Genomic DNA, 15,616 nt, shown 5'->3' with positions numbered 1-15,616 from the left:
GTTGGGCCACATGCCTAGATAATGGGTTCGGTCCCCAGTTGGGGTGGGTACGAAAGGCAACCCATTGACATTTTTCTCTCACTTCAATGCTTCTCTCTCTTTCTCTTCCCCTCCCTTCCCTTTTTTCTCAAATCAATAAGCATTTCCTCAGAGGGAGGATTAAAAAAGTGTTTTATTCCTCATTGCATGTATTATCACATGTAGATGCCGCTCTTTAGGATGATGGGTATAAAATAGTTTGTCAGTGCAGTTTTTTTAAAAAAAAATTATTTTTAGAGAGGGAGAGAAACCTTGTCATGAGAGATGTATTGATCTGTTGCCTCTCACACACCCCTGCCCGGGAACCTGGCCCACAACCCAGGCATATGCCCTGCCTGGGAATAGAACTGGCAAACTTTTGGTCCGCAGGTTGGGGCTCAATCCATTGAGCCATACCAGCCAGGGTGCCAGGGCAGTTTTAATTTCTCTTGTGTGTGAGGCTGAGCTACTTTTCAAAACCTTCTCACTCCAAGTAAAAGCACGTGCAGAGCTTACACAGTTCTGCCCACCCATTCTCCGTTTGTCGTCCAACGTCGTCTGGCCTGTCATCTCTGCCTCGCCCACTCCCTGCTAGTCTTTGAACATGAAAGGCTGCTCCCCTTTACCCTTGCTGTTCCCTTTCCCTTGGCGCATCCTTTTCTTCTACCAGACGGATCCCAAGCTCTTCTTCATCATGTACCTGCTTCAGGTAATAGTCACGGGTCACCTTTTTGGTGAGACCTTATTTAAAGTTGCAGTCCAACACCCAGTTCTCCCTATCTACCCTCCCTGTTTTATTTTTCTCAATTGTGTTTACCACCTAATAAAATACATTTTATTTTGTTCTTTGGATTACCCGTTTAAATATAAGTTCCCTGGGGGCAGAGATATTTAACTTCTATATCCCCAGGACATTAGAGAAATATTTGGCATAGAGTAAATGCTTAATACATGTTGTGTGAATGAATGTTCTGGCCCTGTCCTTGGTCTTTTCTGTTTAGCCCTCAATCTGATTGGTCCTCAAGCTGTGGATGTGCTGTCCGAGTTGTCCTATGCGCCTATGACTCCAGACCACTGTGTAGAATTATTGATCTTTTTACCAATTTCTAGGCATTCTCTCAGACAGTCCTTGCTGTGGAGTTGTAAATTTTTTTGGCCAGTTTTCCATTTGTCTTTTGATTTGTTGTATTTTCCACGCAGAAGGATTTTTAAAACTTAACTTTTCATTACGGAACATGTTTCGTATATTGCAGAAATTTTTATAATTTTTGTGTAGTTGAATTGATCAGACTTTTCTTTGTGACTTCAAGAGGTTGATATGTAGAAGGGGCTTCGCTACTCCTGGGCTATAGAATTTTTCCGTTTTTCTCCTGGTGCCTTTATGGTTTGTGTTTTTTAATATTTAAATGCTCCATCCTCTTGCAGATTCTCTTGGTGCATTTTATAAGATATGGACCAAGCTGTTTTTTTCCACACAGATAACCAATTGATTGGAGATTCTACCTTTATCAGACACTTGTACTTGGGTTTATTCCTGGTCTGTTTTACTCTGTGCTACTGGTCTATTTGTTCATGATCCAGTAAAATAATTACATTGTTTTAATTATTTGTTATTATATTGTTCAATATTTGTAAGTGCTTATCCTCCATCATAGCTTAGAAAACTTTGGAAAAGAAAAACAATTCCTGTCTCCTGTTCTTACAGTATTCTTGAATCTTACAGTCAGAGTATGTCTTAGTTTTTATTCACATTTTTTTGGTAACTTTCAGAGATTTTGAAGTTTTCTTCATGTAGATGTTTTGTGTTTCTCATTTATTTGAATATTTTGTTGTTGCTACTGCGAATGGAAAGAGTCTTTGTTTCGTTACCATCTAAGTAATTATGATTTATGAAAGCCATTTTTCCTGTATATTGATTCTTTAACCTAAGTCCTTACTAAATCATTTATAGTTGTTTTTTAGTTGCTTCTCTGGAATTTCCAGGGTTCAATCTTACCATATAAAAGGTTAAGTTTTTCTTCTTCAACAACTTTTTCCCCTACCCTTTCTTTCCCTGCCCCGTTGTGACAAGTAGCAGTGACTGTAGGCATCCTTGTCCTGCTCCTAACATTAGGCCTTTTACTCGCAGTGTTAGGGGGTTTGTTTTTGTTTTTTTTTTGAATAGTTCATTTTTAACTGTGTTTGTTCCCCATTACCATTTATCCCCCACTTCCACCTCCTCCTATGCCCCCTGCCCAGGAGTGTTAGGTTTTAATCATTCAGCGAAGCACAAATTTATCTGCCATGAAATCTCATCTGCTTTTCCACACTCGGAAATATAAAAATATTAAGAGGGGATTATTCATGACTTAATTAGGATTGATACAAATGTAGCTGACACACTGTGCCTGTAGGACAGGACGGATTCTGAAGGGCTATGCCAGCTGGGAGCCCAGGTTGCCAAGGGGTCAAGCCCCATCAGGAGGAGAGGCTCTGTGGGAGGCCCTGCTTTCCAATTTTCCGGGACTGGTGCCACGCTTGTGATTTTCCCAGCAGTTAGTGGGAAAATGAGTCAAGGATGGGGGACCCAATTTTCCCTTTACTCCTCTCATCTAGCCCAGAACTAATGACCTGCTTTAAATCTTTCTTCCTTTGCCATCCTCTTAACTCAAGTATTCAGCTTGAAGACAGTAAAGCTCCGAACCCACGAGAGAATGGCTCTTTATTCCCCTTTCCCTGCCAGTCTCCAAAGGCCTCCCCGCCCTACCTCCCCCCGCCCCTTGGCTAATTCAGATGTTTCACTGGCACATACCAGGCTGTGTTTCCCCTTTCCCACATTCAAAGTTGTCTTGACCACACTGGTCTGTTCAGTTAGTCGCCCGTTCAGCTGCAGTGGTGCAGTTTATAGAACAAAGTGCATTACCAGGGTAAAGTATTACAATACCAAAGAGGCTGTTTTTTGTTTTCTCCCCATTGAGATATGGTTGGCATACATCACTATCTTGTTTAAAAAGGTGTACAGCGTAATGGATTGACTTAATATATTGTGAAATGATTACTGCCCTAAGTTTAGCTAGCACCCATCATCTCATGAGATGGGGAAAAACCCAAACTGGTTATTTTTACTTATGAGAACTTGTTCCATTGACTTTCCTATACATCATACAGCAGTGCTAACTATTGTCATGGGGTTGTACATTTCACCCCTGCTACTTTTTCACTTATCACTGGAAGCTTTTATCTTGATCACTTTCTTCCAGTTCCCCCTCCCTCCACCCCCCACCTCTGGTAACTGTAAGTCTGATTGCTGCTTTTATGAGATTTTTTTTGGTTCGCAGGCTGGTGCTCAGTCCACTGAGCCACACCAGCCAGGGCTAAGAGAATTTTTTTTTTTTTTAATTCCACATAGAAGTGAGATTTTATGGTGTTTGTCTTTCTCTGACTTAATGTTGTATCCTGTTTTGTCTTTAATTTTGTATCTTGTTTTGTCTTTTACAGTTTTTAAAGTGTCGTCTATTACTAGGCTTTAAACTTTACAGAGTATATTTAGATAAGAAATGAATATTTTGCTTCCAGTTTGGAAAATTTCATTTATTTGATACTTAACAAGTTTCTGGAACCAAGAAAAGAGCAATGTGAGCAGGAGGTGTCACAGGACGCGCGTGGGAGAGCTCTGCTGGCCTGGCCCTATCCGGGGTCTCTGCCTCTGCAATACGCTGTCATCTGTGTGGAATACCAGGTGTTAGGTGCACGTATCCAGAGTGAGGTGTAACATCTCATAGCATGACCAGTGCACCAGGGAACTGGGGCAAACAAAGCCAGAGGTGGGTGAGTGGGCTATTTGGGAAGCAGTTCTGAGACTGGTCATTTGCTGAGTGGTAAGAGTGCTTCTATGAGTTATTCTCCTAGACATTAAAAGATATGGTTGCTGCTTTCATGGAGCTTAAGTCTGGGTTAAGGGTGACCTTGGCTCATTATTCCTAAGTTGTAGCACTTTGGTTTGTGGATGAGACATCGTGAGAATTTTATACAACCCTCGTCCGTGTCCAGCGTCAGACATGTTCTGTGTTGAAAGCTGAAGGTCTGCTTGCTTACCTTTCGTCTCTCCCTCCAGTATGCCCTCCACGTCTACAATGAAGTGATGAGTGTTGGACAGAAATACGGAATCCGGAATGCTGGGTACTATGCTCTACGTAGTCTCCGAATTGAGAAGTTTTTTGCCTTCTGGGGTCAGGATCTGAACACCCTCACCACCCCCCTGGAATGTGGACGCGAGTCGCGGGTGAAATTAGACAAGGTACTGGGTCTGCACACCTGTCGCTCCCCTCCCCATGCAGGGCGTCACGTTGGAGCAGGAAGCGGGGATGACGGGGAGGGACGCGTCGGAGTGTTGTGACCTCAGTGATAGCATCAGGTGAACGGTGACAGGATGTCCTTAGGATGGAAAGTGTCTTGATGGGATAAAACATCTCAGTATGAAAATAATAAACACTTGTTTTCAGTGCTTTGCTCTCCTTTAGACTGACTGCTTTGTGGGGAAGTTTTTCTGAGTGGATTATGGTGATACCATAACATGCCATGATTATTTGTATAAGTTAGTCACCTTCCACTCAACTGCCTCATTGTTTTCTTTTCAAAGTAATACATGAACACAACTTTTTAGGAAGTCATAGTTCAAGAGGATGTTCAGGGAAGTCTCTCCCCTACCCGTGAAGCCCACCCGTCTTACTGCCCCTTTCACCAGAAGCAGCAGCCTCGTGTTTTCAGAGCTGCAGTGTGGGGCAAACACGAGTGTATTACTTCTCCTTTTTTTTAACTGAGATGGTGGGATTCTGCACAGTTGCTATGTTTTAGCAGCCATTCTCTATCATTACAATTTACAGTATTCTTTTTGAGGGATTATAAATAACTTTTTTCCTGATATAAAAGTAATGAATACTTATTTTGGAAAATGTAGGTATCATTCATATTTTATCTGTTGAGACATAATCCCTATTGAGTTTATTTTATCCTGTTCTTGTTTTCGTACATATGCATGAACATGTATGCATGGAACTTTTGTTGAAATTATATAGAAACACTGTTTTTCTAAATTCTACCAAATGTTTTTGAGTGTCAGTTTTTCATTTTAAATATTTTTGTTCTACATGGTCTTGTGATGGAAATCCATGTGTATAAGAGAAAAAAGAAACACAGGTACCTATGATATAAAAGTTCTCTGAAGGTGTCTTTTATTTGTGAATGCTGTTTTTCACCTGGTGGGAAACAGTTTCCCCAAAGGCTGCCCAGGGCTGCGGGGAGAGCCCTGGGCCTCACTACAGTGACGGGGTGGCTCCCAGAGTGGCGCCCACGGGCCGAGAGGCAGGGTGTAGGTGACGACCCAGTGCTACCTTTCTTTCCTAGGGGATGGATTTCATTGGTCGAGACGCCCTGCTGCAGCAGAGGCAGAACGGGGTGTATAAGCGCCTCACAATGTTCATCCTGGACGACCATGACACGGACCTGGACCTCTGGCCTTGGTGGGGAGAGCCCATTTACCGAAACGGGCAGTATGCTGGCAAGACCACTAGCAGCGCCTACAGCTACAGCCTGGAGCGCCACGTTTGCCTAGGCTTTGTGCACAATTTCTCTGAGGACACTGGGGAAGAGCAGGTGGTGACAGCAGATTTCATCAACCGGGGGGAGTATGAGATTGACATCGCAGGACACCGGTTCCAGGCCAAAGCCAAGCTCTATCCGGTCGCCTCCCTCTTCCCCCTTAAGCGCCGCAAGGATGATGTGGAGCTAAGTGACTTGCATGGGAAATAATGTCAGGCAGTTTCACCTCCTCCCCGGGGGTCTTAGGAACCTCTGTCCCGATCCTGTTCCTCTTCTTGATTTAAACCTTTGCCTCCCATCTCTTATCTCCTTGATGTAATTTTAAACTTTCTGCTTTGCAACCTCTCTTGTCCTTTCATTTCCTCCCTGGTGCAGTTCCCCGTCTCCTAACATTCACTCTGGGCTGTTTGTCCCTCTACCCCTCAGATTCTCGTGGTGACAGGAAGCATGTATGGCAGGACAGCAGCAGACCCCGTCTGTGGAAGGGAGTCATAGTGGGCAGTCTGATCTCTAATGCTGTGTGGGGAAGCTGCTGGTGTGCAGGCCTCGGGGCCAGAGCCCAACGCTTGTGGGCCCAGCGTTCAGGGAGTAGCCTGGTAACTTGGGCGGGCTGCCGTGTTCGCATCAGTCTGCTGCGCTGCAGGTTGGCAGCCTGGTACCTTAGCAAGATGACCATCTACCTCACTGATGAGTGGCGCCGTGTGGGTGTTACAAGGCTGCAGCGGAGCACGTCGGCCTGGCGCCGTCCCCAGCCTCCCTGCCAAACTAGTTATCAGACTGCAAGGTCAGGGCCACCTGCCTATAATTTTTCTTCATCTCTTGTTAATCTCTATAATGAGGGGTTTTGCTTGTTTAGTTGAGTAAACAAGTAAGCCACAGTTTACTTGTTTGAAAGGGAAACAAGTTGCTTTTGAAAGGGAAAAAATGATGTTGCTTTTTCCCCGAGGAAAGAGTCCTAACCTCAGAAAGCACCAACACAAACAATGCTGTTTTCTACTGTGAAAACAGTGCTGTTCTCCCAGCTACTCCAAGTTCAGTCATCCCACCTTGGGTATCCCCACGGGTTTCCTTGCCTGTCCCTTCAGCAGTAGGCCCACCAGCTCAGCAAGGGTTTCTCCCTTGGAGGGAGAGAGGGTAGAGCGTGCCGTCCTTGTCCAGTAACTAACCCTCGCTGGCCATGCTGCGTTCACGAGCACTGCAATCTCAGGTTCTGCCTCCTCTAACACCGAGGAGACAGGTCCGCAAATGACCCCCGTGGGTCCAGAGGGTTCTGAGTCGGGGGGCGGGGGGTGCATGCCACGTGAGCCTAGCAGGATGCTTTCCATCTTCTCTTTCCCTGTCCAGCCATTTCTCTGACCCTCTGTAATAGAAAACGACCTGGAGTGCCCGCAAGAGGGCCACGCACAGTTACGTGGTGTCTCTTTTCTAATGGTGAAACCTGAGTGATATCTGAAACTGTGTTATCCCTCCCAATACTTAAATTTTCCCTTGTACCCAGTCTGATTGTTTTTAAGTATAAACTGCTGTTAGAGATGTAGAGAATTAACCTGCAGCCTTTGTTTTCTTGGCATCTGAAGAGCGTTAGCTCTGACAGGTCTCTATAGTAGAGAAGATGCTCTCAGGTGCTGACCTGCTCTGGCTTTTCCGTTTACCACTTGATCAGACTGCCTTCTGCCAGACATTTCTTGCCATTTCCCCAGCCAGACACCACCTGCTTGATTGGTGCCCCCCCTTTTTAGGTTGTCTCATATGGTTTATTAAGGGAGCAGGTGATTAGAATTGCTCAGAGGGCCTTGCTCTTCTGGTGCAAACGTGTGTGTAACTGGCTGGGAGATGCTGCTCCCAGGCAGAGGAGAGGGGCCGTACCAGTGCAGGTGTGACCAGCAGGCGGCGACTGGCCCAAGGTGGAAACAGGCCATAGTGAGCTAAAGGCATCGCAGGCTCCACACACCGCCCCCCCCAAAGACTCTTCTTGAGTCATGCACGAGTTGTATCTCGCTGTGGACAGGCAAGATGACACTCTTCTAGGGCATCACTTGTTTATGGAGTGCCCTGAGCACACGTCGTTTTTTGGCACTTTAAAGTTCTCCCCTGAAGTCTGGTTTGTGTTTTTTTTTTTGTTCAAATATGAGCAATGTGAATCTGGTAGTTTTCTCTATTTGGTGAATCTGAGGGGGAGGACTTTCCCCGCCTCTGGCATAATTGTTAATCAAAACATCTAATTTGCATTTCATTTCCATCTCTGGGGCAGTGGTGCCGCATGTGTTTGTCTTGTGCGACAACTCACCTCTCTAGGGATTTGAGTGGTTTTGGATTCTTCTGAGGGGTTGGACTGTTGAGTTTTTGGTTGGTGCTTTTTCGTCTGAAATGGCCCATCACCTCTTGTCTCTCCTGGGGAGGGCTCTTCACGCTGCATCTAGCTCCTTAGCGTATTCAATTGAAGGATCTTTTTGAACCTAGAGACACAAAGTGTGTTAGCCCCAAACTGATGACCCAGGTTTCGCATCTCCTGGGCTCCTTCTCCTCCCCTGACATAACATCTAAGCCCCTCATCACTCATGCTACACATACGTTCTGTGTCTTGGCACTGCCACGGTCATTTGACCTAAATCGAAGCTTGCATCAGAAATGACGTCACAAGTCAGGAAAGTTGTGAGCAAAAAGGGACAGAAGTTACCTGCTTGGATAGCCCGTTGGATGTCCTTTAGCTTGTGATGCACTCACGCACATCCACTGCCTGGGCAGGACAAGCTCCAGGAGAGACGGGAACACCTCCCACTACAGCGCTTGTGCTTTTCTGGGGAGTCCTTCTACCCCCGAAACGTGAGCAGCGCCCTTCAGGCTAGGGACCCAAAGACCGTTTAGCCCAGTGACCCCATTTCTGAAGGAGGGGAGCGGTCACTAAGGGACGACTCACCACACTGATCTCTGGCTCTGGTGTATGGACGGTGGCCAGCACCTGTGTCGTCGCCACCCTTTCAGAGCCTGAGGCAGATGAAAGGGACTGTCCTGTGACCTGTGGTCTTGGTTCTGACCTTGAAGTCTGTGCCTTGTAGAACAGTTGCATGGGCTTGCTTTCGGGGGCTAGCTACAAGGTTCACTCTCCTACTCCTTTATTGCTTTTTAGGCAACAAAGATCCCAGAATCCTCATTAGTATCTAAGGTGGAGGTTTGGTCAACAGAGCTTAATACTGAAGAGTAACTTCCTGTTTTCATTCCCTCCGCCCCAAAACCCCCGTCCTTCCCATCCCTCACAGACTTTGCCCTAAGCAGCATTTTATCAGCATGACATAGGGGACATTTTCTTGTGAGGGAGGGAAGGATTTTTGTCTCATGTAGCATTTCTAGGCACATGGATTCAGAAGCACAGTTGAGTTGGAGAAATGGTAGGTGAAATAGTTGAGGTTTTGGGCGTTAACTACGATGTCCACCAGTAACTTGTGAACACGCGCTCGGCGCCTGCCTGTCAGCGCCTCCCCTGCGGCCTCCACTTCAAGGTGCTGAGTTGTAAGGCTCCTTCATTGTCAGTACGGGGCTCACATTTGCAGTCCCTCATCACTAACAAATGCACTATTTTTCAAGAGGACTGAGTATTTTTGTATGTGTTTGCCTTCTCTTTGTCCATTAAATACTGGTGTTCCTTGTATAATATGATTTTTGACTTTGAGCAGAATGTATTCCTTGGAGAATTACACATTTCTCATGGCCATTATTCTCATGATATTTAGATGCAGTTATTTTTATCTTTTGCAAACAATCTGCCTTCTCCTTTTTCTGTCTCTCGAGGACAGATATTACAAGAGGTGGGAAGGATATTTTTAGCATCTGTTTCAAAAACTCTAAGCCAGGAATTCCTTTGCACACCAAGAACTGGAGCTTGGAGCATGTCTTTTCTCCACGCCAGGTTCTCGTGCCTTACACTCGAGAATGTCACATGGTGGGCGGAGAGAGGAAGGGCACAAAGGAAACTCCCTTTCAGCCTGAGGGTTCCCATCACCCTGCTCAGCCTCCCCTCCCCAGAGCAGGTGGGCGTGGGGACAGAGCGGCCGCAGCCTGTCTCAGCGCGGGCGTTCTGGCAGCACAGCTCACACTTGACTCTGGTCAACTCTGGGGAGGTATCAAAGCGCCACTGTAATTGCTGTAAAGTGCTATAGCTCATTATTTGCGTTTGTAAATGTGCGGTTCTGTCCAGCCCTTTCTGTCCCTGTGCAGCGTTCGCTGGTGGTCCTGAAGACATTTGAGGCACCCGGGTAAAATGGGATCTTTTCTCAAGAGCCCTGGTGTCGTATTTCTGCCCTCCATGAACACGGTATTAACATTGTGCACTGTGTTTCTATCAAGCCAGATTTCAATTAAGATTTTCTTTTCATGTTACGAGGTTTGTAAATGAATAAACACTCTTTAATTACTCTTACCTTGTCTGCGAAATATTCTTTATGTGTATGTGTTCGCCATCACAAAGATAAACATCACACATAAAACTGTTGATTCCTGTGTTACAAAGTAAACAATGTGGTGACTGAGATGAAGCAGGTACAGTAGTGCAGTCAGTGGTGGCCTGGCTGGAGAGAGAGAGCCTCCGTTCCTCCTCCTGAAGTCACTGTCACTGAATTTGACATCCTTACAGTTGACTTCATATGAAGGACCTGGTTCTTCTGTTTCCCACACAGACGCTGGCTCACAGGTACGTCAGGAGTATGTGCGTTCTTGGCCACACCTGTGGGGAGAGGAAGGCACCGTCTCAGAGAGGCAGGCGGGGGTCTTTTACTACACTGAGCTGCCATCCACAACTAACTCCCTGGACTTAATCTGTTGATCCAGTTTTTGAGCAACTACATTTGGGAATCCATGGGTATGTTAACATGCCTGTAACAATTTCATCTTGTATTCTAAATCTACATCTTTAATTTCCTGTTTCATTATTGGTCAATATTTGTTACAACTGGAAGAGTACATAAAAACATCTGCCCCACAGTCTCCAGGGCTAACTCCAAAAGAGGAGTCCCAAAAGCATTTTGAACGACGACATTTCAGGAATGTCTGGAGACCCCTTCCATGGTAATTATTTTGAAGAAGACACTAAAATTACATGTACCTTCTTATTACTGACATGCCGGGTTAAATACATTACATGCCATTTTAACAAGTAATTCTAGAAAGGAAGAAGCCCAGCAAGCTCAGTGTGAGACAGACTTACTTGCCAGCTCCCCTGCCAAACGAAAGGCCAGCAGAGTTCATTCCTGCCAGGACAAAGTAGCCCCGCACCAAAGGAGACTCGCCCATGATGCACCTCATGTCTGGTGTGAAGGTCTCGGGGCAATTCACCAACTTCATGATCTCCAGAGTCTCCAGCTCTGGCATCCTCCGCAGGAGAGAACTCAGCAGGGGCTCTGAGCAGTACAGACAAAGCCAAACAGAGTCCTCAGCTTCAGGGAATTCAAAACTCCCAACTCCCTCTGCTGTCATAGAATCTCTTGGGAGAGGTTTTCTAAGAAGAGCCAACTGGGCCACTTATCAGAAAGCAGAAGCCTGGATGGAATTATGGAACACACCTACAGAGCGCCTGGCACCAAGACTGAGAAAGAAGATGCTCTGGAAAAGGAAGGAGCTATGGGAGAGCCGGTAAGACACGTGCATGCAGGTAAGGATCTCGAGGGCTCGGTGCGGAAGCTCCCACACGGCACCCGAGAGAGGTGCGACGAAAGGGCAGGCAGGGCTCCCTAAGCTGGAAGAGCTGCAGAGACAGACGCTCAGCCCGTCTGCGGTCTGTCACCGAGGAGTGGTCCAGCGGGACAGTGGCAGACCAGAGCTGGTTGATGGGCGCGTGGGTTTCCTTGTGCTATGCTCTCCACTTTTAAGAGCTTGAGTTTCCCATAGTAATGTAGGTTTAGAGTTGTGAGTACATGAAACACAAGAGTTTACCCTTGTATTATTTACAAATTATTGTATTTGTTTAGCTCACACCTATTTTTTTTTTAAATCTATCTAATGGGAGGGAGTGTGGTCCCCGACATCTGTTTAGTGTGTCACTACAGAATCTGAAGCCTCTACACACACAAAAAAAGTTCCAGATAAAAGGTAAGTAAGAAAACCAGAGACCCCCGCTCTTGTTGCTGACCTACCTGACCAGCACAGTTGACAAAATACTGGCATTCGATCTGTTCTTTATCTGTCTCCACGCCGGTAACTTCACCTTTTCTGACCATCACGTGAAGAACGCTTGTCCGGTCATAGATCTGAACCCCTGTTCGAAGGTAGAGAGTGGGGACATCGGTCCTCTGATGTTCCAGAATCAAGGCATCTGTAGCAGATTTTCAACTCACAGGCAATACTGAAAAGGCCGGTCAATGCTTTAATTTCAAAAAGACAAAAAACTCCTAGGAACCACACCCAGAGACTGTAAATGAGGCTGTCCAAGGTTAAAAATGGCAGGCAAATTTAGTGACTGACTTTCGCGCACAATTAAATTTCAGGAATGATAAAAGGGGTGGGGGGAAAAGTTCAAACAGGGCACCTTAAACCCTAATCTGTCCACATCATGAATTTATGACACTGTCCCCTCCTGCCCTATTGACCCCAACTCGTTCCTTTATTCTAAGCAGATACGTGCCTCATCTCATTCCCTGACTCCACCTACAGAACCACCAGGCACCTACAACCACCTTTTCCTTCTCTCATCGGGTCAAATGTCTTGAACCCGGTGCCATCACTATCCTCTCACGTACCTTCAATGTTTCCTGTCCTCTGCGTATAATGTGCTCAAGTCCTTCTTAACTGATTTAAGAGATGAAACAAAGCTCCTCAACTTTCAATTAGTGATTTTTTTTCATGTGTCAGTACTTTTAATATTGAACACAATTAATAGTAAAAAAGTATAGTCAGTATACTATAAACAAGATGTAGCCCTCCATTTCCATGGTCAGCACACTGCATTAGAGTAAACCAAGTTTATATTTGACCATGAAGTGTGGTTCTCCCATTAGTTTACTTTGTGATGGGTCATTAAGAATATCTTCAAACCCAATAGTCTCGTCATTACCCCTCAAAATGTCCAGTGAAAGATTCGAGCTTGGAAAAGATGGAAGACGCTGAACCTGTTGCGCTGCCTTGAATTCCATTCGCAATTTTAGTGGAGCAAACAGACCCTGGATGTTTCTCAGTGTGGAAAACTTCATTTTATCTTGGTTGAGCTGGAAATGTTTTCTGATAATTCAAGAGGATGACTGGGCAAAAGTTCCTTTTTCCCTCAAGTAAAACCGTTTCGCAGATCACGACTTTCAAAAGGCCCGTTTGCGGAAAGCTCCGTCTCTGGAATGCCACTCTTCAGCTGAGAGCCCAGCCCTCTGGCATGCATTTTCCGCTTGCTCTGCCAACAGCCTGTCTCAGCTCTCTTCAATCAGTGACTTTTAATTTAAGAAATCTAAACTATAAAACTTACAGGCTTTGCAAAAACTCAAATACAGGAGAAAATTAAGTTTTCAAACCACACAAAAATGATGGTATTGGGTACCAGTGTTTATGGTATTTTCCCAGAATTTTGGGTTTTGAAGCAACGTGTTGCCCCGATGTCCACTGTCCGCCACCACATTAAGTTCCTCTTTTCTTATACCTTAGTGATTGCAGCCTGCCAGCTGGTTTTTTAAGCAAAAGTTTATTCTTAACATGTATTTTCAACCTGTATTTTTTCACTTGACAAAAATAATATGCAGCAAGGGTTGCTTTATAATGCTTCTCACTTTCCACCCGCCCTGCTCTCTCCCGAAGCACACACGACCGGCTCCCGCCCCACCGCAGCCCGACACGCTCCCCTCGGCGCGGTGCCGACTGCGCGTGCGCACGGACACCGGGCCGCTCCACAGCAGCTGACAGTGCGGAGCGCTCCCGCTCAGGCGCTGTCCTCCTCTCATCAGAAACCTACTCCCCTGGTCACAGCTTTGCTGACCCTCCCTCCTCTGCCCGTTTTTCCTGTTGATGTCCTCGAGGGCTGCAGAGAGCTGCTCTTCCTGGGCCACCGCTCTCCAGCGTGATTCCCTTCGGCCATGCCGCAGGGCCTAGCCCGGAGCAGTCCTGAGCGTCCCCCGGCATTCCCAGCTGGGGCCTCTCTACTTGGATTCCCGCAGGCCAAACTGAGCCCATCTAGAAGGGAAACACACCCTCAATCTCCGTGTCCGCTCCACTTCCTGTGTCCCCCAGAGACTCCACATACCAGAATCCTTGCTGTGATCCTGGCCAAGCCCCTCAGCTCTGAGCCTGCCACCCTACCTGAACCTGCCCCTTCACACCTGGTGCGCTGACCCTTCTGTGTCCTCTCTCCTCACACTGCACCGCTCTCAGCACCGAGTCTGCCACGCTGTGTAAGGGCTGGTTTGCAACCAGGGAAGCAACACAGCAACCCAGTGATACCGCGGGCTGTTGAGGTAGGCAGAGCTGGGTCTGAAAATGTCCCCACCTCACACTGGCTGTTGGCCTCTGAACAAGTTATTCAATCTCTCTACTTCGGGCTCCTCATCTGTACCATGCGCGGGAACATCTGCCTCAAACAGTTGCTGCAATGACTAAATCAGACAATACAGGAACACAAGGCCACTGGCACCTAAGAAGCACTAAGTGGTAGGTTTTAGTGCCCTAAATTTTACGGGCTCGCTGAGAGCAGGGACCAATATAACTGGACCGTCATTGTCCTAGCATTCAGCGTAGGCACTTCAGAAATACAAGCTGGTGAAAGAGATAGGAAAAATTAGATGATGATTCTGAGATCTCAATCTTGAAGTCCCTAGGTTTGAGGAGCTGAAAGAATTTTAAAAGAAAAAAAAAAAGTAATACTAATATAGTTACAATGTGCCAAACACTGCTTGATGTACACAACTGAAATAATCCTCATAACCCTATAAAGTAGGTGTTGTAATTTCTATACTACAGTTGAAACTGAGGCAGAGAGAAATGACGTGACTCACCAATATCTCCTATAACACTGGTGAGTGGCAGAGTCAGGCGTCAAACCCTGCCAGTCTGGCCCTGGGGTCTGTCATTTAATCATTACTCCACCCTACCTTTAAAATGGAACCAGACATCTGGCCAAGACGGTAGAGGAGGTAAACATTGTGTTTGCCACCTCCCACGATCACATCAAAATTACAACTAAATTATAGGACAACCATCACTGAGCTCCACCTGAAGACCAGCTGAACAGAGTCCTTACACTGAAGATATAAAGAAGCCACATGAAGACTGATAGGTAGGTAGGCAGGTAGGAAGACAAAATGGGCAGGTTCCACACCCATGGTGTGTTGATTAAGAAGTGGGAGGGACATCTCGGTTGCAAAGATCTTCCCTAAGGAGCGAGGGTTACCCACCCCACACCAGCCAGGCTTCTCTGCTTAGGGCACCAGTGCTGGGAAGAGGAGACCCTATAACATCTGGCTGTGACCATCAGTGGGGACTGTGGCTGAGTGAGACAGGGCTTCTGGAGTCCTAGGCGTTTCCCTTGAGGAGCCACACATGGGCTCACTTGCTCACAGACTTACTCGTTCTGAGCTCCACAACAGGGGCAGCAGCTGGCAAAGCGCCAGAAATATACAAGAAGAAACTACCCCAGCCTCCCACCCCCCTGCCCCACTCAACTCAAGCACCCAGCCTGAGCTGTTCCCAGTAGCTTTTCCACCCAAGTGGCTGGCTTCAGCTCACACTGTGGACTTTAAAATTTCCCCAAAGATCCACACCCCAAACATGCACCACTCAGCAGCATGCCTCAGCGTGCCCTGTACTTCTTGCTAAGCAGCCCCAAGCCAGGCACAAGTGGTGACAGGTCTCAGCTCGCACTGTAACTTCCATCAGATGGCCCCAAGCCTGGCAAAACCTGCAGCCAGTGTTGGCTCGGAGCCTAGCTCAACTAAGCAGCCACAAACGCAGCGCAAGTGATCGCGGGCCTCGGCTCACATCCTGTGCCCACCAAAGGGTCTCACGCTCGGCACTAGTAGCAACTGGCCTTGGTTCACATCATAGCCTCTCCTGAGCACCTCAA

At 46.7% G+C, this 15,616-nt stretch overlaps 1 protein-coding gene, 1 long non-coding RNA gene and 1 pseudogene across 2 annotated transcripts in view; 1 reads left to right on the top strand and 2 right to left on the bottom strand.

The window, feature by feature from the left end:
- The window catches only part of PDPR (pyruvate dehydrogenase phosphatase regulatory subunit), a 36,390-nt gene extending 26,401 nt beyond the window's left edge, over window positions 1-9,989 (top strand). The window contains exons 17-18 of the mRNA XM_054579192.1: window positions 4,112-4,294; window positions 5,401-9,989. Coding sequence (XP_054435167.1) covers window positions 4,112-4,294; window positions 5,401-5,805 — 588 coding nt within the window. The 3' untranslated portion in view covers window positions 5,806-9,989. The remainder of the gene's footprint in view (window positions 1-4,111; window positions 4,295-5,400) is intronic.
- On the bottom strand, window positions 7,974-11,891 carry LOC129075201 (uncharacterized). The gene is made up of 4 exons (XR_008529611.1): window positions 11,718-11,891; window positions 10,793-10,985; window positions 10,011-10,312; window positions 7,974-8,051 (listed from the first exon to the last, which is right to left on the bottom strand). It is a non-coding gene; the product is annotated as an uncharacterized LOC129075201 (long non-coding RNA).
- A 636-nt stretch (window positions 11,892-12,527) lies between these two features.
- On the bottom strand, window positions 12,528-12,949 carry LOC129075200 (proteasome maturation protein-like; annotated as a pseudogene).
- Window positions 12,950-15,616: the final 2,667 nt, after the last annotated feature.

This window comes from Pteronotus mesoamericanus, unplaced genomic scaffold (genome assembly GCF_021234165.1).
Source record: "Pteronotus mesoamericanus isolate MK-2021 breed Mesoamerican mustached bat unplaced genomic scaffold, CSHL_Meso_final contig_52, whole genome shotgun sequence".
In the NCBI taxonomy this organism is placed as follows: domain Eukaryota; kingdom Metazoa; phylum Chordata; class Mammalia; order Chiroptera; family Mormoopidae; genus Pteronotus; species Pteronotus mesoamericanus.
This window is presented reverse-complemented; position numbering and strand designations above follow the sequence as displayed.